This window comes from Rhinolophus sinicus, linkage group LG06 (assembly GCF_036562045.2).
Source record: "Rhinolophus sinicus isolate RSC01 linkage group LG06, ASM3656204v1, whole genome shotgun sequence".
Classification (NCBI taxonomy): Eukaryota; Metazoa; Chordata; class Mammalia; order Chiroptera; family Rhinolophidae; genus Rhinolophus; species Rhinolophus sinicus.
Window position 1 is genome coordinate 156,727,954 of NC_133756.1, and position 23,145 is coordinate 156,751,098.

The 23,145-nt window shown below is 38.7% G+C and overlaps 1 protein-coding gene across 2 annotated transcripts in view; it reads right to left on the reverse strand.

Annotated features, from left to right (window-relative positions):
* Nucleotides 1-4,416: 4,416 nt before the first annotated feature.
* The window catches only part of LOC109459486 (membrane-spanning 4-domains subfamily A member 4A), a 36,272-nt gene continuing 17,543 nt past the window's right edge, over nucleotides 4,417-23,145 (reverse strand). For both annotated transcript variants that reach the window (XM_074336439.1, XM_019753982.2), the window contains exons 2-7: nucleotides 16,701-16,857; nucleotides 15,483-15,620; nucleotides 14,510-14,566; nucleotides 13,136-13,294; nucleotides 7,238-7,339; nucleotides 4,417-5,342 (exon numbers count right to left, since the gene is read on the reverse strand). In XM_074336439.1, the coding sequence (XP_074192540.1) occupies nucleotides 5,223-5,342; nucleotides 7,238-7,339; nucleotides 13,136-13,294; nucleotides 14,510-14,566; nucleotides 15,483-15,620; nucleotides 16,701-16,841 (717 nt within the window). In that variant the 5' untranslated portion in view covers nucleotides 16,842-16,857 and the 3' untranslated portion in view covers nucleotides 4,417-5,222. The remainder of the gene's footprint in view (nucleotides 5,343-7,237; nucleotides 7,340-13,135; nucleotides 13,295-14,509; nucleotides 14,567-15,482; nucleotides 15,621-16,700; nucleotides 16,858-23,145) is intronic.

Consider the following 23,145-nt stretch of genomic DNA (forward strand, 5'->3'; position numbering starts at 1 on the left):
AAACTGAGAATTGAGAAAATTGAAGTGTGCAGGATCTTTGTGAGCGAAAGAAATTAACAGCTAGAAACAGGCTTCTGGCTCTGATCTCTGAAGACATTTGGGTGTTTATAATATAATAAAACCTTGCTTGTTATATCTAAGTAATAGCCTCAGATCAATTGCTTTCTATTTCTGTCTCATATATATTGCTTGGTATTTTTGTTGAATGGTTGTATCTGAAAATATCTTGAAATATCTCTGTTCAAATCTGTGCCAACTGATAAAGAGGTAGCAGTTTTATGCTTTTGACAAGGTTGATTGCTCTCTGAATAAATCAACTTCTGCACTTAGCATCCCAGCTATTTGGGGAAATATTGACTTACCAGGAATATATAGGTGGTTTAAACTTTGCTATGTCAAACTAACACAAGATCTAGACTAATTCCCTCATAAATAAGAAATATTGATGCATTATTAGGATCAATTTATCTAAGAGCTCTTACTACAATTATGTCTTTTCAAGAAATGTACATTTGCTCCAGTCACGATGGCGGAGCAGGTAATTGCTCTGCTTACCTTCTATCATGACCATATCAAAATTACAACTAAACTGCAGAACAACCATCATTGAGAATCACCTGATGTCTAGATGAACTGAGCCCTACAATTAAGGATATACAGAAAAAGCCACCTCAAGACTGGTAGGAGGGGCAGAGTTGTGGAACCAGCTGGTTCAACACTCATGTGTGACCCATTAAAAATTGAGAGGGATATCTCAGCTGCAGAGGTCCCTCCCAGACAAGAGAGGCATCCCAGCCTATACCAGGCTTCCCAGCCCAGGGCTGGGGAGAGAAGTCTCCAAACCTCTGGTTGTGAAAATCAGTGGAGATTGTGGCTAAGTGAGATGAGGGTGGCTAGCAACCCAGGGGCTCCTCTTAAAGGGCCCACAAAAAAATCTACTCACCAATGGACTCACTCACTGTGAGCTCCATTGCTGGGACAGCGGCTTAAAAGGCACCAGGGGAAGAACTGAATTGTCTGGCTGCAGAGTGAGGGCTGGAGGGGCAGCAGTCTCCCAAATGGAGGAGCTGGCAGAAGACATTGTGTATTTGTTAAGTCTTCCCCACTCCCAGTGTACAGACCCTGGTGGCCACCATATCTGAGTCTGTAATTGAAAAATTAAAAAGGTGGGGGAAGGTAAAGGGGAATAAGGGGTTCAAATTTCCAGGTGTAAAACATAAGTCATGGGGATGTAATGTACAGCATAGAGAATATAATCAATAATATTGTGATAGCATAGTATGATGTCAGATGGTTGCTGGATTTATCCTGGTGATCGCTTCTTTAGGTATAAAAATGTTGGGGCCGGCCCGGTGGCTCAGGCGGTTAGAGCTCCATGCTCCTAACTCCGAAGGCTGCCAGTTCGATTCCCACATGGGCCAGTGGGCTCTCAACCACAAGGTTGCCGGTTCAACTCCTCGAGTCCCGCAGGGATGGTGGGCTCTGCCCCTGCAACTAAGATTGAACAGGGCACCTTGAGCTGAGCTACCTCCCGGATGGCTCAGATGGTTGGAGCGCGGGCTCACAACCACAAGGTTTCCGGTTCGACTCCCTCAAGGGATGGTGGGCTGTGCCCCCTGCAACTAGAAAACAGCAACTGGACCTGGAGCTGAGCTGCGCCCTCCACAACCAAGACTGAAAGGACAACAACTTGAAGCTGAATGGCACCCTCCACAACTAAGATTGAAGGGACAACAACTTGACTTGGAAAAAAGGCCTGGAAGTACACACTGTTCCCCAGTAAAGTCCTGTTCCCCTTCCCCCCCACAAAAAAAAAATGTTGAATAACTATGGTGTACACATGGAACTAATATAATATTGTATGTTATCTATATGTTAATAAAAATCTAAAAGTAAGAGATATACAACATTTAAGGCTTGATCTCAGAGTTTCTGAGAAACTATATACTGTATTATTATTAATAAATTTGGAGATATAATAATAGTATTGAGGTTATACAGGAGAATGTTATTCTTAGGAGATAAATCCTGAGTATTTAGGGACCAAGTATAATGAAGTCAAGCACTTACTTTCAAATGATTCAGCAATATATGCACATGTGTGTCTGTAAAATGGTTCCGACCACCAATTCCAGCCTGTGTGTGTTGCGGGGGCAGCATTCCCACACCACCTAGAAATTCTTGGATACCCGCATGCTGTCCTACAATTCAATTCAATTTTAATACCATCTACTTAGAGATAGCATCAGATTCCACAGGTTAAGGGCTCAGTCCAATAAGACTGCCCCCCACTTCAGATGCCAGTTGCAATTCCAGGTTGTCTCCTGTGCTTCTGAACAACTAGCTACAGATCAGAGCTTCCAAAAACTCTCTCCATGGGGTTCAATTAATTTGCTAAAGGACTCAGAGAAACATTTTATTTACGAGATTACCAGTTTATTATAAAAGGATATAACTCAGGAACAGTCAGATGGGAGATGCATAGGGCGAGGTAGGGGTAAAGGGCTCAGAGATCCACCATATGATCCAGCAATCCCACTCTGGGTATATATTCAAAGGAAATGAGATCACTATCTTTAAGATAGAGCTGCATTTTCCGTTTTCATTGCAGCATTATTCACAATAGCCAAGACATGGGAGCAACCTAAGTGTCCATCAATGGATAATGGATAAAGAAAGTGTGAATATACACATTCAGCCTTAAACAAAAGAAAATCCTGCCATTCACAACAGCATGGTTGAACCTAGAGGACCTTATCCTAAGTAAAATAAACCAGACAGAGAAAGACAAATGCTGTGTAGTCTCACTTATGTAGGGAACCTAAAAACATCAAACTGATAAAAGCAGAGAGTAGAATGGTTGTTGCCAGGGGCTGGGTGTGGGTGGGGCAAATATGGAGATGTTGGTCAAAGGCTATGAAGTTTCAGTTAAGCAGAATGAGTAAATTCTGGGGGCCAGCCCAGTGGCTCAGGCAGTTAGAGCTCCATGCTCCTAACTCCAAAGGTTGAGGGTTCGATTCCCACATGGGCCAGTGGGCTCTCAACCACAAGGTTGCCCGTACAACTCCTCGAGTCCTGCAAGGGATGGTGGGCTTTGCACCCTGCAACTAAGATTGAACATGGCCCCTTGAGCTGAGCTGCCGCTGAGCTCCCGGATGGCTCAGTTGGTTGGAGAGAGTCCTCTCAACCACAAGGTTGCCGGTTTGACTCCCGCAAGGGATGGTGGTCTGTGCCCCCTGCAACTAGAAAAATACCAACTGGACCTGGAGCTGAGCTGCGCCCTCCACAACTAAGACTGAAAGGACAACTTGACTTGGAAAAAGGGCCTGGAAGTACACACTGTTCCCCAATAAAATCTTAAAAAAAAAAAAAAGAAAAGATTGAGTAAATTCTGGAGATGCAATGTACAGCATGTTGACTATATTTAATACTATAGTATATACTTGAAATTTCCTAAGAGAGTTGATCTTAAGTTTCCTCACCAAAAAAATAAAAATAAAAATAAAAGATAATTATGTGCGGTGATGGATACGAGTATGTGGCAATCATTTTGAAGTATATACATATATCAAAACATTATATTGTACACCTTAAATACATATAATTTTTATTTGACTACTATACCTTAATAAAATTTAAAAATGTATAACAATTAAAACTTAAAAGAAAAATTCATAAAAATGCAATGATCTTTTTCTCCTATCATGATGAAAATATCAAAAGAACTTTCCTCAGAATGAACTTCCCTGGTGACTTTTTCTGATGTCACACATCCCACCCCTTACCGCCATCACCAGCCATCCTCTAGCCCATTAACTTGCTTTATCTTCCACATAGCTTCTGACAACATATGAAAATATTTTGATTGATTATTTATATGTTCAAGTATGTCTGCCCTAAAAGTTTAACCTACATGAGGGGAAGGACATCATCTCTTATTCACCACTATAATCTCGAATATGCTTAAAACAATACCTACCCAGCATAAGCACTTTATAAATATGTGTTGAATAAAGTGATAATAAATAGATATACATACAAACAGATATACAGGTATATATACATGCGTACATATTCATTTATGTGTATAAATTAGAACTTTTAAGGCTAAGTATGTGCCAATTAGAATAGCGGTTGCTCTACCTCTATCAGACCAAGTAATTACCACAGGTCTATGAGCCAGGTGATATTATCACTATTTTACTGAAGAGAAATACGAAGTACAGAAAAATTTTGTGGCACATTAATTGCCACACAGGTAGCAATTGAGAGAGAGACGGAATTTTTGAGATGAAATCCCAGGGTTGTCTGATTAAAAAGCCCAAATGCCTTACCACCATACTATATTTCCTGATATCAACACTTAGTCTCTTTCTACCACATCACATCTGCATGAGAAATAGGCAGTACATAAACTTAGTTTTTCTAATTTAATTTATTTTTGCTCTGTAACAAATCAAATGTATTTAATTAACATTTAGGAAATACCATGTATTGCACAATTACATGTATGGCACTGGATACACATTTGATTAGGAAGTAATCCTGCCCTGTAGGAAATGGAGGGAGGGAGAGAGAGAGAGAGAGAGAGAGAGAGAGAGAGAGAGAGAGAGAGAAAGGAAGAGGAGGAAGAGGAGGAAGGGGAAAAGAGGAGGGAAGGGATGAAGAGGAAGAAGAAAGTGAAGGGAGATAAATAGAAAATATAAGTTGAATCTAATCCATGATATTTTTACTTTATGTGTTCTTACGTTCAGATGATGATTTATGCACATAGAAGGACTGACTGTGCTATTCAAAGGTATTTTCTATGGGAGAAGGAAAGCAGGGAAAGGAAAGCAAGGGAAAAGCCATATATCTCAACTTTCTGAAGGTAAAAACACCCGCTCTCAGAAACTTAGGAAAAGAGTCAAACAAGTGGGAAGAGTATTGGCTAGGGAAGCAGCATTATATAGTCTGCCCGGAGGCCTCATTTCAGCAATGTCTTTTTGCCTTTATTCTGGAAAACCTTATTTTCTACCTTAATGTCCTTATATAAAGTCCTGAAGATGGACGAAAAACTTTCAAGTCTTATTGACTCAATAAATTTATTTATTTAATTTCTGCTACAGTTGATAAAGAGCCAGTAGAATGAGTGTTGGGGAAAATGAAAACATGATTCTGAAATGTGTGTGTATATATATATGGATTCTGGTGCCTTATCAAGTGGGGTTCTTGCATTACTCTCAGGATAGATTTTCAGAAACATTTTTCTCTTGATATGTTGGTGGCGTCAAATCTTTTGGAAATGGTGCAGGAGATGCTGCTTCTGCCATGGCAGGATTTGATGGCAGAATAAACACAACCTGTGAAATCAGAATGTCATAGGTTAGTCAACTAAATAACCTCAGGTTTTCTCTTTCCTGTCTACACAATGTCATGACTGTCAGAGCCGCTCCTTTCTTCTCTGAATTCAGTCTCAAGATCAATGTGCTGGCATTCTCAGGCATTCTTTAGATCAGGCTAGATCTAGGAAAAACATGCAGTGATCACTCTTGGTATGAGATGGCGAGAACTGTCGTTGTGGTCTTGCAAGTGGATTGATCTTACATGGGAATGATGGTGCCCAAGGTGTTATGGAAAAAAAAGAGCTCATCTTCCAACCCAGTTTGTTCATGCTGATGGCAACAGCATACCCAAATCACTGATTTGCTTGCCAGGACTAAAGCATTGCAAAAACCACACTGACCCAGACTGGCAGGGATCATCAGAAAATGAAGGAAAATGCTGGCCCTTCGTCTAAAAATCCAGTGTGATACGGAGTGTTGGTGGTGGTGGTGGAGGGTCAGGGCTGGATGGGAAAGCCAGGAAGAGGTAAAGACTTAGACACTAAATGCCTGAAAGCCATTGCTCTTTGGGATTTACACTCTCCAGCTCGGTAACTAGTGGGAGTAATGGGAGCAACATTTCCCAGCTCTGAAACTACTTTAGGAGCAGAAGGGAACAAAGGTCTTGATACTATGACATGAATGGTACTAAGGAGTTTGCTTCCTTGTCCAAATGCTTCACTTATTGAAAATAAAATGCTTCACTTAATTACAAAATGATTGGGAATTGCTGAGAAACTCTAGCTTCTAGGGTCTTATAATGCAAAAGTCCTCTAATAGAGTTACCATGGTTTGATCAACTTGTCTCCCGTGGAGGACTGTGGGAGTGGGGGAATGTGATGTCGCATGGGAGCCCTCAAAGAAAGTAAAGAGGCACAAAATGTTGGAGAAGAGCACCATAAAAATAATCTCATCAAACTATCATTATTTTATGATTTGGCTTTGGGTCAAGTGACTAATGAGCATGTCTTGGGGTTTTAATGTCCATTTTCTCACCCTGGAACCCTCAATTTTTGAAGACAGCTCTGTCTTTTTCTTCCTAGTTCCTCTTGGTCTTTTCTCTCTCCCCATTTCCCAATCCCATCTATGTGACATTCTTTCTGCTTAGCAGCCTGGAGGCTCTGCTGCAGTTCTCAGGGTAAGAGAGTGGGCAGGTGTGCACACACTGAGAGAGAAGTTTGAAACCCTGGCTTTCTTCAGTAGCCCCTGGAAGGTGGCTAATGGATAGTGGAGTAAAATATGGCACTCTCTGGGACTCTGTCCATTGTGAAGTGTTCTCCGATCTGGACTAAGTGCAGGGGGACGTTTGAGGGAGTAAGGATGGCGAAAAATAGCTTTTCTTTATCTGCTGTGGTAGGCAGAATTCTAAGATGACACCTGGTGACCCATGCCCCTACATGATTCCTTCCCCTTGAGTATGAGTGGGATCTATATATATATATATGATGGAATATCATTCCTGTGAGTAGGTTACTAAACAGTTGACTTTCAGTTTATAAAAAAAAGATATTATTCTGGATGAACTTGACCTAATCATGTGAACCCATTAAAGAGCTTTACAGCACCAGAGACTTTCACTCTCCTTCTGGTGTCAGAGTAGATGTCAGTTGTCATGAGTTCCACAGCTAAGAGGAAATGAATTCTGCCACATGAGCATACAAGAGGGCCAGAGGCCTCAGCTGACACCGTAACCCCAGCCAACTCTTGGAATAAGACCCTGAGTAGAGGAACCAGCTAAGCTGTCCCCAAACTCTTGATGCACGGAAATTAGGAGATAATAAATATGTGCTGTTTTAAGCCTCTAAGTTTGCGTAATTTATTACACAGCAACAGAAAACTAACATAGACATCTTCAAAGGAAGCCCGATACTCACCCCACCAGGATTACAGCACATAACTTTGCATCCAAAGGCAGAGAGGGACACAGCAATGCAGAACTCCAGCATACTTAAAATGAGCACAATAGTATCCATACCCTAGGAACAAATTCATATTAAGGAAATGTAAGGAATAGAGATGAGAAGTTCAAAACATTGACCACTGGGCCGGACCGGTGGCTCAAGCAGTTGGAGTTCTGTGCTACTAAGTCCGAAGGCTGCTGGTTCGATTCCCACATGGGCCAATGGGCTCTCAACCACAAGGTTGCCAGTTCAATTCCTGGAGTCCCGCAAGGGATGGTGGGCTCTGCCCCCTGCAACTATGATTGAACACGGCACCTTGAGCTGAGCTGCCTCCCCAATGGCTCAGTTGGTTGGAGCGCATCCTCTCAACCACAAGGTTACCGGTTCAACTCCCACAAGGGATGATGGGCTGTGCCCCCTGCAACTAGAAAACAGCAACTGGACCTGGAGCTGAGCTGCGCCCTCCACAACATTGCAAGGACAACAGCTTGACTTGCAAAAAAGTCCTGGAAGTACACTGTTCCCCAATAAAGTCCTGTTCCCCTTCCCCAATAAAAATCTTTTTTAAAAAAAATTGACCACTGATTACAGTGCCAAAACAGAATGAACATTGCCTAGAGGTCAGGAAAACTGGCTCCTAATTGCAGCCATACCTTTGTCCAATCCATGGCCGGCTGAATGATACTTATTCTTTCATTTTTTTCACTAATAAAATAATCATTTTCCCCACCCTCTACTTTACAGTGCTATTTTAGATAAATAATGTGAAAATGCTTTGAAAGGGGAAAGGACTCATAGGGTAATTATCAATTTAGTTCTTTCAAACACTAGAGATTTCATGTAGTTGACACAATAATAGGATCTTATATCTTAGTCATTGTAGGCAGAGTAATAATTGTAGGCAGAATAATAATAGACCAAAGAGGTCCACATCCTAATCTCCAGAGCCTGCGAATAAGTCAAGTTACGTGGCAAAGAAGAATTAACTTTGCAGATGGAATTAAGTTTGCTTATTAGCTGACCTTGAGATAGAGGGATTATCCTGGATTATTGGTGGGCTCCACATAATTACAGAATCCTTATACATGAAAGCAGGAAGCAGAAGAGTCAAAGTCCAAGAAATATTTGATGATGTTGTACTCTTTTCTTTGAATAAAGAAGATGGATGACAAGCCAAAGAAAGTAGGCCTCCTTTAGAAGCCAGTAAAGACAAGAAAATTGATTCTCCTTTATAACCTCCAAAAGGAAATATAGCTCTGCCAACACTTAGATTTTAATCCAGTGAGAACCATTCCAAACTTTTAACATCCAGAACTCTAAGATAATAGATTTATGTTGTCTTAAGTCACTAAGTTTGTAGCAACCCGTTACAGCAATAATAAGAAACTAATGAAACAATAGATACAAAGTTAGTTTGAATCCATCTCCCCAGAATCGGCTTTAGGTCTAACTTTTAGTCAAAACATGGTCAGATTTGAGAAACATTGGATAGTACTCTCATTCCTAAAAAATTGAATTAGATGACTAGGATTCTTTGATCTAAATATTCTCTTTTTCTCTCGATGGATAGTGACAGTACCTCGGCTGTGGAAAAGCCAATAGGTTAAGAGCTCAGAAATGAGTGACACAGACTCAAGTGGACCGTGAGAATATTTGCATTCACGGTTTATCTATTTATTTGTCTAGCCAACATATTCAGTAGCCACTATGTTTCAGGAATTGTTATAAGCACAGAAGATGGAGCAGCAAACAAAACAATTTCCCTAAGCTCAAGAATCTTACCATCTAGCAAGGCAGAACAGAGTTGACAAACTTTCTGTAAGGGGCCAGATAGCATGTTTTAGGTTTTGCAGGCCATAAGGTCTTTCTCACAAATACTCAACTCTGCTGTTGTAACACAAAAGCAGTCACAGACAATATATACACAAATGGGCATGACTGTGTTAAAAAAAACACAACAACTTTAGTGACAAAAAACAGATACACACACACACACACACACAGACACACACACACACACAATATAAGTTTGAACCATATGAAATCGTTGTCTTTCTAGATTAAGTAGAGTGGATCATTGGCAATTTCATATAGCTTTGCCTAATGATTCCAGGTAGTATGTGCTCTATCTTTCCTACAAAGGACTTACTTTTTTAAAAACTCTTTTTATAATTATATTCAAAAAACAAGTCCTTGGGTCTTTGTCCAGCTCTGCTTTCCACTATTTCCATCTTTTCCTCCTAAAAGGATTGGAGCTTCCTGAATATAGGGGCCAACCCTAGGACTGAACACAAAGTATGGGCTCACAGACCCACGGACTGACTGTGCAAGTGCCCAGGTAAGAATAGATGGGAAGCTTCAGATCCCAGGGAGGCCTTATGGACATCCTCTGCTATAAGGAAGGCAGAAAAAATGTTCACACAGTAGGAATTTGTGGCAGGCTCTGGAGAGAAGGTGAGGAAGACGAAGGCAGGGCTGTCTACATTATTTATAGGGCCTCTTATTTAAAAACGATTAAGTACCTCAAGATAGCAACAGCAGAGTAATAAACCAAGTCCAGGGCTCTTCTAACTAAAAAGCCCCGTGTGACTGCACAAGTGCCGTGCTCATGAAGCCAGCCCCCAGGAAGCTGGTAAATCCCACATTTTGTCCTTGTCGTGGTGCCATTAAAGTCTATCAGTGGAGAGAATTTCATAAACTGGAAGTAAGATTCTTCTTCAGGATAACCACACACAACAATATCAAATAATAGAAGAATTAAGGCAGGAAGTTACTGAATCTTATCTTGCGTTTGCCAATTTTGAGTGATTGGCAGGAAAAAAATTTCTTACTATAAGATCTGTTGGAAATCTCAATCTGGTCAAGATGGAAGAGTAGGTAAATGCTGTGCTTGCATCTTCTTACAACCACATCAAAATTACAGCTAAACTACAGAACAACTATTATTGAGTATCACCTGCAGTCTAGCTGAACAGAAGTCCTATAACTAAGGATATGCAGAAAAAGTTATACGGAGACTGGTAGGAGGGGCAGAGTTGCAGAACAGGCTGGTCCCACACCCATGTGTGGCAGTTGAAAATCAGGATGGATATCTCAGCTGTGAAGGTCCTCTCTGAGGAGTGAGGGGTCCCAGCCCCACACCAGGCTCCCCAGCCCAGGGTTCCAGTGCTGGGAAGAGAAGTCCCCAGAACTTCTTCTGGCTGTGAAAACCAACAGAGACTGTGGCTGAGTGAGACAGATGGCTGCTAGAGTCCCAGGCATTCCTCTTAATGTGCCCACATAAAAACTTACCCACTGACAGACTCATTTGCTCTGAGATCCATGCTGGGCAGCAGCTTGAAAGACACCAGGGACATAAGGGGAGTCACTGAATCGTTTGGTTCCAGGGTGAGGGCAGGAGGGGTAGCTTTCACTCAGACAGACAGAAGTGGTGGTAGAAGCCATTGTTCCTTACTTGAGCTCTACCCCCTCCAAGTGTGCAGATGCAGAGGGCCACCAGATCTGAGTCTCCATCAACCAGGCTAACAATGTTTGCTTTGCTCTGGTGATTCCCTGAGACTCTGTCCCACCAAACTTGAGGGCTCACCCAAGCTATTTTCAGTGGCTTTTCCACATAAAAGGCCTGTTTTGCCTCTTGCTATAGACTTTCCTAAAATCTCTCAAAGTTTCACAAAACACAAACAAGCACCATCTGGCGTCAGCATGTCCTATACCTCTTGCTGAGCAGCCCTGAGCTTGGCACTAGTGGCTAGTGGCAGCCAGCCTCAGTTCATCAATTAGACTATCAAGGAACCTCCAAATCCAGTGCAGGTGGCTGCCATCTGCAGATTGCTTTGTGGTTCATGCCAGGTGGCTTTGAGCAGGGGACAGGCTGTGGTTGAACTTGGCCTGTGGCGGGACACCTCCCAGGATGCACTGGGGCTGGCATGCCCAGTGGCTTCTGACTATGCTGGAGCATCACCCAGCCACCTGCAAGGATGACACACCCAAAGGGCAGACTGGGCAGGTACCAGAGACCTCCTAATGTAAATCCTGCTCTGTAAGGTCAGCCCCTGCACAACAGCTCTTCCATTGTAGTCAGGGCCAGTCCTCATAACCAGTCAGCCTGAGGGCCAATCCCTCCTATGATGTGCCAACAGCAATCAAGGCTCAACTACAATAGGAAGGCACACACAACCCACACGAGACATACCTTAGCACCTGGCTCTGGTGACCAGGGAGACTACATCACTGGGTCCCACAGGACACCTACTACATAAGGCCACTCTACTAAGACTGGGAGACATAGCAGTCCTGCCTAACACATAGAAATAAGCACAGGGAGGCAGCCAAAATGAGGAGATGAAGAAACATCTTCCAAATGAAAGAACAGAACAAACTCCAGAAAAGAACTAAACAAAATGGAGACAAACAATCTTCCAGATGCAGAATTTAAAACACTGGTTATAAGGATGCTCAATGATCTCAGGGAGAACGTCAACAAAGGGATAGGAAACATAAAAATGGAGATTAGAAAAACATAAGAAAGAATCAGTCAGAAATGAAGACTACAATAACTGAAATAAAGAATATATTAGAGGGAATTAACAGTAGTTTAGATAAAGCTGAGGATCAAACCAGTGATTTAGAAGATAAGGTAGCAGAAAACATCCAATCAGAAGAGCAAAAAGAAAAAATAATCCAAAAAAATGAGGAGAGTTTAAGGGACCTCTGGGACAACATCAAGCATACCAACATTTGCATTATTGGGGTACCAGAAGGAGAAGAGAGAGTGCAAGAAATTGAAAACCTATTTGAAGAAATAATGATGGAAAAACTTCCCTAACCTGGCAAAGGAAATAGACATATAAGCCCCAGAAGCACAGAGAGTCCCAAACAAGATGAACCCAAAGAGATCTACACTAAGACACATCATAATTAAAATGCCAAAGGTTAAAGACAAAGAGAGAATCTTAAAAGCAGCAAGAGAAAAGCAGTTAGTTACCTACAAGGGAGCTCCCATAAAACTGTCAGCTGATTTCTCAACAGAAACATCAGGCCAGAAGGAATTGGCAGAAAATATTCAAAGTGATGAAAAGCTGTGGCCTACAACCAAGATTACCCACCAAAATTATCGTTTAGAATACAGGGAGAGACAAACAGCTTCCCAGACAAGAAAAAGCTAAAGGAGTTCATCACCACCAAACCAGCATTACAAGAAATGTTAAAGTGACTTCTTGAAGAAGAAGGAGAAAAAGTTTTCTTACCTACAAAATCTTATATAAGTAGTAATTTGGAGAATAAAGCAATTGGAGAACATCTAAATGAGGGTAAGTGATGGGTGTAATAAAATACAGAATAGAAATTGAGAATTTGCCAGGAACTGGATGTTGAGGCCAAAAGTGCTTAATCTTGCAAGGACATCCAGAGATATTGGGAGGAATTGTGGATTATTCATCACTTGTTGGATAATGTTCAAGACAATTTATTACTAGAGAACCAGGTAACTCCATCAGGCTCCATTAGGAAGTCCTGGGGACATCTAGTGATTGGCTTCTGGACTCCATTTTTAGAGTGGAGAGCAGTACCTACCTATCAGCTTTCTGAAATTAAACAGGAAAAATTATGCAAAATGTCTAGCCCACTAATTATTAGAGGATGGGTGTTCTATAACTATGAGCTTTTTTCCCACTTCCCTCATTACATGTAGAGGAGGAACAAAGACAGACATGAGATGTAGGTGTGGTTCCTAAATAAAAGGTTGCCCTATTTCTCAATTACTTCTGCCTTCCCAAGGTGATTTATCATTTAGGGAATACTGGTTGTTACATTGCAGAGCTAGGGCTCCTGTGACTTGCTCCACAGTATCCCATGAAAAGAAGATGCACTCACCATAAAAACAGACTTGATCATGAAACAATCACCCAAGGTGTCACGATAGCCACAGTAAAAGTAATCCAATGAATAAATACTCAAGCTGATGGAAGTGAGTATGAGCCCCACTACAGCAAAGACAGAGCTGGTGATGTTCAATCCTAGGCTACCTCGGACCTAGAAAAGAATGAAAATCAATTAAACAATCCAACAATATCCTCAAATATGTCTCCATTAATCACTTTACATCCACCATTTCTTGCCCTACCCAACCCAGTCCATCTTCTCTATCTTGATTATTGCAATAGTCCCCTAACTTGTGACTTTCCCTACAGTAGTTTCAAATCTAAGCTCCTACAAAACATGAATATGGTCCTATTGTTTCCAAAGCTTAAATCCTTCATATGACTCCCATAGGCATATGTGATCAACTCCAACCTCCTTAGCAGGGCTTTCAATACCCTTTACACTTGGGCTGGGCAGTCCCGTCTGTGTCAATCAGGACTTTCTAAATGCTGCTTGCCTCTCATGCCTCCATGCCTTTTGCATATTATCTCCTTTTGCTGGGTACACCTTTTCCTACGGTCTCTTCTCACGAAGAAGTTATGGAGGCTTTTTATAAGAACTAAAGTACCTCCAGAAAGTATGAGAGGTTTCGTGTGGCTGTTGCACGAGACTGATCTGAATGGTTATCTCTGGAAGAGATGCCAGGGAGACAGAATTGAGGTCAGAGATTTGGAAAAACCATATTGGTCGTGCTCCAGTTTGATATTTATCCTTTGAGCAAAGAAAACTCAAATATGGTCTTTAGCCAGGAAAAACATCTGTTGAAACCTCAGCTTTCACATTTTATTGACTTTGTAAAAGGTATACTGGCATGAAAGTTATGTTTCAAATTAGCTTCTTCTTATTTAATAGCTTAGTGTGAATGTCTTTCATTGCAAACTGAATCAAAATCCTTTCTGTATACAGTTGGAATAGATATTTTAATCAATAAGTCATAAATATTATGCCACACCAACCCTTGCTGCCATTGTCATGAGTTGAATTTCAAGCTACCGGGTTTGTTTGACTGACCCCATTTGACATTTCTTTGCAGGAATTCTGTATATTCATTAAGATTCTCTCAGCAGCTACCATCCCAAACTATCCATTCTTATGTGAGTAATTCCATTATTAGCCAGTTTTTAAAATTATAATTTTGGAAGACCAACCCAACCAAGTAAAACTTACAGTCTCTCTTGATTTTTAAAAAACAAACAAAATCTGTTTTCTACTCTGGCAAAATATGTACTTGGTTAATCCTTCTTTTGGAACAACAACAAAAAAGAGCAAGGGGGAGAGAGAGAAAGAGAGTGAGAGGGAGAGGGAGAGAGAAAGAATACTACTCACCAGGCCTTTTGTAGTTCTAGTTCCTGCTGCAATTGACAAGGACCCTGAAATAATAAACTAGTAACACGAGGGAAAATGCAGGTCAAAAACTTTAAATAAATATTTGAAGTCATAACTTATTAAAACTTATCTTTAAATGTGATAGATACATTAAACAGACCAGCTATATTGGAGGAAGAACACCATAATTTATAACTGTCCTCTTTTCCCAAAAATAGCAGAGAAATGTTATCAGATGAATTCACAGAATTTATCAAGCCTTTTAAAAAATGTCAAACTGCTATGGTATTTAAACTGTTCAGGGGCACTGAAATATAAAGCATAAAAATTCATAATATAAAGTAACTCTAATGTGATACCAAAATTTAATATTACAAAAGAAAAGAAACTATAAAGATTATTTTCATTTAAAACAACTATTATAAGTTGTAAATAAAATAGTAGCAAAGAAAAAAATTGAATTCCATATTAGATGATGATTCAAATATATTATTTCATTTAACTCTATCAATTGGGTAATTATTTTCCATTTAGCTAACATGGCTGGAGTCAAGTCAACCAGACTCCCTGTTTTTTTGACTGTTTGAGTTTCTGGGTTTGCCTCCCAAATTTGATTTCAGAAGGCTGATCCTTGTACTCCTGAATTAACCAACCGTGGAAATGACTAGCCACGGGGCTGCTTCTTGTGAAATAATCAATGCTTTCGATGGCTAATCCATTCTGGTTTGGATCTTTTGCTATGTGGTGCTGTAATATATCCTAACTGATACCCATTAAATATTTAATCTGTCTAGCTTCCTATCAGTTTGATATTATTCCCACTTGACTATGAGAAAATTGAGTCACAAGGAGTTTAGATATCTTTCTCAAAGTTAGAGAACCACAGGATAAGGACAGAATATGCTTCCAACGCTCAGGGTATTAACAACTACATTATGTTGTCTTCAAGTATATCAGAAGGTATTCTACTCACCATCACTGACCCCCAAACTGTGTACCCCGAATACATTAAAAAGGTGTCTCTAAATGGATAGTGAACATGTGGCACCGATACACATATCGTTATTATTCCCAAGCTGAGGTTCATTAGGGCAATCAGGACCTGCACAACCTAGAAATGGTGAAGAAAGGAAAAGCTGATTATCTGCCACAAAAATGACGCCCAAGTGGCTCCCTTTCCAACCACTAAGTTACCCTCATTCTCCATCTTTGGGAACAGCCAGGAAGCCTTCTTGATTTTTCTTGTCACTTTTCTTTCATATAGAGAACTGTGGCTATATTAACTTACTAAAATGATCTCTCAGGATACCTATCTCAATGGCCCCAGTAATTTCAAGGTCAAACAGTGTAGCAGGACCCACCTGGAGGCGCCTTACTGATACCTGTGATGCTACTTCTACCATAACTCGTATTCACCTTTGCTCATACTCAGAGAGCAGTGATCCAGAAATTAGGAAGCAATTATTCTAGCAAGGATAAGTCATCTGAATAAAGAAGAATGTGTCCAGGGGAAGAAAAAGAGAATGACAGTATGACATTTTCTTGGGGTCTGGGGTCTGAGGACATAAATGAGTGCAGGGGTCTAAAATCAGAGGAATTAGAGTACAATTACCTTGTAGCATTAAAAAGGTATGAAATTGTTATGACTTTGTCCCGTTGGTTTAAAGATTGGGCTAGAGGAAAACCTCTGTATCCAGTTGTTCTATCTGCACTAAACTGTCTTCTTTGAAACAGTTCGTTGCTTTTAGGTACACCCACCTGAGACTCCAAAGAGAAATGTACTGACGTAGAAAAGTTTCATCCTTGGAGGAAAGAGCTAAGAAAATTCCCCAGAGAGAGACGGTAGCAATATGGGGCCAACAGTTTTCAGGAGGGGACACCAGCTAGTGGTCATCTGGCCTTGTCTTTTGCTGCTATTTTATGCTGGAGTTAAATATAGTTATCATGGATGACTCACCACCCTAGAAATAGCTCTGAAGTCACTATATTTTTAATACAACTAAATTACAAGCACGATGTGATAGAATATTGTATCCTTTTTCAAGTGATAGAGACTACACATCAAATACTGATGTCCTTAAAGCTGGCTGATGTATTCTGAGGCTAACAGGACAGAGTATTTGGCGTTAGGGCTGATCAGTTGTGAGCTTACAACACGATTGGTCTTCTTCTAGGTCTGCAACTGACTTACCCCAAGGACTTTGGGTTCTCCCTTCAAGAACTTCTCTATCATCCCTTTCCACATATATGACTGTACAGCAGCAGGCTGCCCCAGCTGGTACACAGGAGGGCCAGCCTCTTGTGTGGTCTGTGAATCTTGCATAGTTGTCATGGCAGCAGGAAAGGTGCTACAATAAGAAATGTAATTTAGGATGAGATCCTGGAAATGACAGGATAACCTCTGATCAACATTCACTTCCTCTATTATAAGAGCTACTAGAACATCTTCACAAAACACAATTATTGCATAGACCAGCCACGAAACACACACACGCACGCGCACACACACACACACACACACACACACACACGCACAGAGAGGGGCGGGGGAGACAGAGACAGAGAGACAGAGAGATGGAAAGAGGGAGAGACATATGACATCAAGACACTAGAAAGTATTGAAGAGAGGGAAATATGGATAGAATTGAGGTGAATATACTGGGCCCCTCCAATTAGGAAAATGGCTTCAAGTTCATATATCAAGTCTGCACTCAGATTTTATCTCTATCCTTATTATGGCATAGTCCCTTGATTACATCCATTTCCCCTTTGAAGGATAACTTTTATAATGGTAATAAACAGAATCATCTGCATTCCAATTTAATATAAAGTATTTTGTAGTCCCCCTTTTCTAATCAGAGCACAATTACATTCTCAGAGCTGGAAACTTCCCTCAAATTCATCTTCACTAAATACAATTTATATAATCTTAGATTTTACCCTGTAAACTCTGGATTTGGGGGATGGAATTTATGATTCTGAGTCATATCCCTGACATTAATAATTTAAGTCTCTTGACCCATTAAAATGCTTTAAATCTTGACTTGCCAATGCATCACAAGGATAGATGACATTATATTTCTGAGACTCAAAGCGCATACATAATACTCCTATGGCCATTTTATCTCTTGGATATATAATAGTAACCCCAATCAGGTCATGTGGAGATAGGTTTAAGCCACATGAATATTTATCTATTCATTTGAATCCATATTCACATGTTGCATGGCTCACATACATAAATTTTGAGGGAAGTGAAACTTGTTAAGAGCCTACTACCACAATATGATACCATTTATGCTTCACTAAGGCTCCATAAAAGCTTCAAGTTTGGAGATGTGTGCCCTTTTATTGGTAGCACAAGGTAAAAGAATGTTTTAGTCACACAAATTTCCTATATGCTGAAAAAGAATTTAGATTTCTCTGGAAAGGATTATTAACCCATATTATCAGTTACCTAGCAATAAAACTGATGGAAATCAGAAAAACAAATGAGTAAATTTCAGAGATAGAGGGGGAAAAGTACAAATGAAAATAAAAGTTCAAGCATTTAAAACATTATTTTAATTTTAGTAACATACATTCAAAGTTCTGGAAAGTAGCAAAACAAAAAGCGCAAAATAGCAAATTATAAAGTAAGGAAAGTAAACATTTTTTTAAATATGAAGGCAGAAAATGTAATCAATAATTCATATGGAATACATAATGTGAAGTGGATTAAAATAGTTAAGATCAGGAAGTAAATAAGAGGCTGAAACCAAAAGTTAATGTTTTTTCTTCTGTTCTAGAAAATTTCCAAAAGCAATATGAAGAAAGAAAATTGGAATTCCATTTTGAAATTGGAAAAGAACGAAAATTCCCATAACTCAGGTGAAATGATTATCAAAACAACAAAGAATGCATGAAGATGAATTTGGGGAAAATGTAGAGGAAGTATCAAAGAAATAGGACACCATAGCCACAGATTTCAGGGTACAGTTATCAAAGATAGGAGGCTTGATGAGGTATAAAACATATATTACTGTTTATAGTCATGAGAATGAATGCACCAGTTGATAGCTGTAGCTTCCTTGGACAAGTATAATTCTGAGAAATAACAGAAAAATCACTTGGGGTGGCTGGTTAGCTCAGTTAGTTAGAGCATGGTGCTAATAAAACCAGAGTTGCCGATTCAATCCCCATATGGGGCACTGTGAGTTGTGTCCTCTTAAAAAGAGAGAGAGAGAGAGAGAGAGAAATCACAACAAAAAGCCACTTTTGTAGAAAGTGGCCTGTCTCTGAGTAAGTCTAACATTGGGTTCCACAAAGAAAAAAGCAAGCATTCTTGAGTCGTCAAGAAATCCCATAGATTAGAATCATCTGAATATATCATCACAATCAAAGACCTTGAAATTCACAAAAACCAAGATTTAGTTATGAGAAACACCAAGTGCTTCAGATTTTAGAATCATCAAATGCAGGGTGTATAATAAATATGAATGAACTATTCAAATAAAAATTAAATTACAAAAATGAGCACAGATAAAGTGCAAAAAGTGTCATGACAAATTTCAAATGTGATAAAAGGTAATGTTGACATTTTTAAAAACTTGGCCAATGTGTTAAATAGCAAGGAACAATTGAAAAGAGAATTAGTTAACTGGAATATAAATCTAAAGAAATCACCCAGAAGACATATAAGGAGACAAAGAAGTAGTCATAATAGAAGAGAGGTTAAAATATTAGAGGTAAAGAATTAAAAGTTCAAGAATATGTATAATTAGAGTACTAGAAAAAGCGAGGACAACAAATGGAGAATAGGGAAAAATTAACATTTGGAATGGCAATAACTGTTTATTTTCCTTAACTAATGAAATACGCAAACCCACAGACACAGGTCGCAAACCATACACCAAACAGTATACTTTAAAAATCTATATGCAAACACATTATAGTGAATTTACAAGATGGCGAAGACCAAAGATGACCTTAAAAGGAGAAAAAAAAAAAGTCAAATCACATGCAATGTAATGGCAATTAGACTGATACAAATGTAAGCCAGATAATCACAGAAACATATTTTTCAAAGGCCTGAGGAAAAATAACTATAAGATCTAGAATTTGTTATGTCTAAAACTATGGTTCAAGATCAAGGGTAAAACAAAAACTTTTTCAGATAACTAAACACCTGACAGAGTTTACCAGCACAGACATTCACTAAATAGAACTTCTAAATCATGTGCTTTAAAACTAAGGAATATGAAATCCAGCAGGTTGTTTCATGATACTAGAAGGACTGGTGAGAAAATAGATGGCAAACATGCATGTACACATGTTGTTTGTACATAATAAAAATAATAACATCTAATTTATTAGGTTAAACATAAGGACAAAATATAAAACACTGAACGACAAAAAAGGAACGTCTGGGATTGGGGTGATGAGAATTGGTCTTCTAGTATCCTTGTGCTATTTGGGATATGGGTGAAGATAGTAACTCTAAATTTCAAATAAGAATGAAAAAAAATCAAGGGTTACCAATTAAGATAAGAAGTGGTTTATGGAATTTTTCAGTGAAGAGAGAAAAATGTTATGAGAAAACAAATGAATGACAATAAAAAATAAATGTAATCTATCAACTGAAAAGGCAAGAAAAGAGACAAAATAAACAGAAAAACAAATGAGGTAAACAGACAGTAGAAACATGGTAAACGGAAAAGCACATCCAGAATTGCTGAATGAGTACATCCGAGAATCCACTTCTCTTTAAATGCAATGAGAACACTGGAAAAATTGTCAAAGTCAACATTTTCAGAACTCTAGACATTAACCAAGGAGGAGCATTTACTCAAATGGCTAAATCTCAAACATAAGCATATTGAGTTTCGTTATCTTTTTTTGTGTGTGGTAAAATATCCACAACAAACAATTTGACATTTTAACCATTTTTAGGTGTATAGTTCTGTAGCTTTAAGTACAATTGTGCAACAATTACCACCATCCATCTTCAAAACTTTTTCAACTTCCTCAGCTGAAACTCTGTGCCCAGGAAACCCTAGCTTCCCATTTCCACTTCTCCCTAGATCCTGGCAAACACCATTCTACTTTCTATCTCGATCTAACTACTCCAGGAACCTAATATAAGTGGAATGATACAGTATTTGTTCTTTTGTGACTGGCTTATTTCACTTAACAAAATGTCTTCAAATTTCACTCATGTTGTAGTCATGTGTCAAAATTTCTTTTCTTTTTAAGGCTGAATAATATTCTATTGTATATATAGACCACATTTTGTTTATGCAGTCATTTGTCAGTGAATACTTAGGTTGCATCCACATTTTGGCTATTGTGAATAACGTTGCTGTGTATGTGGCTACACAACTATCTGTTCAAGTTCTTACTTTCACTTTTTTAGGGTTTATATACAGAAGTGGAATTGCTGGATCATATTCCCATATGGTAATTCTAAGATTAATTTTTTGAGAAGTCACTATACTGTTTTTCACAGTGGCTGCACATTTTACATTCCCACCAGCAATGCAACAAGGGTTCTAATTTCTCCACATCCCTGCCAAACTTCTTATTGTATGTTTTTGTTGCTGATGATAATCATCCTAATAGGTATGAAGTAGTATCTCACTGTGGGTTTGATTTGCAGTTCCCTAATGACTAGTGATGTTGAGCATCTTTTCATGTGATTATTAGCCATTTGCATATGTCTTCTTTGGAGAAATGTTTAGTTGAAGTACTTTTCCCATTTTTAAATCAGGTTTTTTGTTTTTGTTTTTAGTTCTTTATATAGTGTGGGTATCAATCCCTTATCAGATATATGATTTGCAAATATTTTCTCCATTGCCTTTTTGTTCTGTAGAGAGTATCTTTTCACGCACAAAAGTTTTTAATTTTGACGAAGTCCAACTTATCTATCTTTTTTGGGTGTGACATTGACTACGTGTGTTTTTTAAATATGTGGTCTCTATTATATTAATCTATTCCTTCTATTCCTAGCTTTCTGCATGTTTTTATCATGAAAAGATGTTGAATTTGGGCAAATACTTTTCCGGCATCAACTGATATGATCATGAGCTATTGTTTATGTCATTCTGTTAATGTGGTATTTTACGTTGATCCATTTTAATGTGTTGGGCTATCCTTGCAGTCTAGGTATAAGTGTCACTTGGTCATGGTACATAATCCTTTTAATATGCTGTTGAATTTAGTTTGTTAGAGTTTTGTTGAGGATATTTGCATCGATTATCATAGGAGACAGTGGTCTGTAGTTTTCTCTCCTTGTAATGTCTTTATCCAGCTATGGTATCAGGATAATGCTGACCTCAGAGAATAACATAGGAGGTATTCCCTCTTTTTTAATTTTTTGGAAGAGTTTGATAAAGATTGGTGCTAATTCTTCTTTCAATGCTTAGTAGATTTCACTGTGAGCTATCTGGTCCTTGGCTTTTCTTGATTGGGAGGTTTTTAATTATTCATTCAATCTATACTAGTTATCCATCTCTTCAGATTTTCCATTTCTTTATGATTCAGTCTAGATAGTTTGTGTGTTTCTAGAAATTTGTCCTTTTCATTTAGGTTACCCAAGTTTTTTAGAGTACAATTGTCCACAGTACTCTCACATAATCCCTCTAGTATTTCTGTAAAATTGGCCAATTCATTGTACAAGGCTAGCATTACCTTGATACCAAAATCAGGAAGAGACATCATAAAAAAGAAAACTACAGATAAATATACCTTATGAATAGACACAAATACACTCAACAAAATACCAGCAAATAGAATCCAGCAATGTGTAAAAAGGATTATACACCAAATCAAGTTAGTCTCAAGAATACAAGGTTTTTCACGATTCAAAAATCAAACAATTTAATATAGCACATTAATATAACAAAAGATGAAAATCACATGAACACCTCAATAAATGCAGAAAAAGAATTTGACAAAATCCAACAACTTTTCATAATTAAAACACTCAAACTAGGAATAGAAGGAAACTTCCTCAAACTGATCAAAAGCAGCCGTGAAAAACCCACAGTTAACATCATAATTAATGATAAAACACTGAATCTTTCCCCTTCAGGTCAGGACAAGAGAGGATGTTCACTGTAATCATTTCCATTCAACTTGGTATTGTAGGTTCTAGCCAGAGCAAGTAGGAAACAAAAAAAGATAAAAGACATCTAGGTTGGAAAAAACAAAGTAAACTCTCTTAATTCACGGATGGTGTGATGTTGTATACAGAAAATTCTAAGGAATCTCCTCTCCGCCCAAAACACTATTAGAACTAATATGCAAGTTCAACAAGTTTGCAGAATACAAATAATATATGATAAAAATCAATTGTATTTCTATACACTAGAAATAATCTGCATATGAAATTAAGAAAATAATTCCATAACAGTATCAAGAAGAATAGAGTTCTTGTGATTAGATTTAACAAAACTGCAAGACTTGTAAAAACATTGTTGAAATAAATTAAAGAAAAACTAGATAAGTGGAAAGACAACCCATGTTCAGGGATTGGAAGATTTAATATTGTTAAGATGGCAGTATTCACCAAGTTGATCTATAGACCCAACACAATCCCTATCAAAATTCCAACTACCATCTCCCAGAAATTTACAAGCTTGTTCTAAAAGTTATGT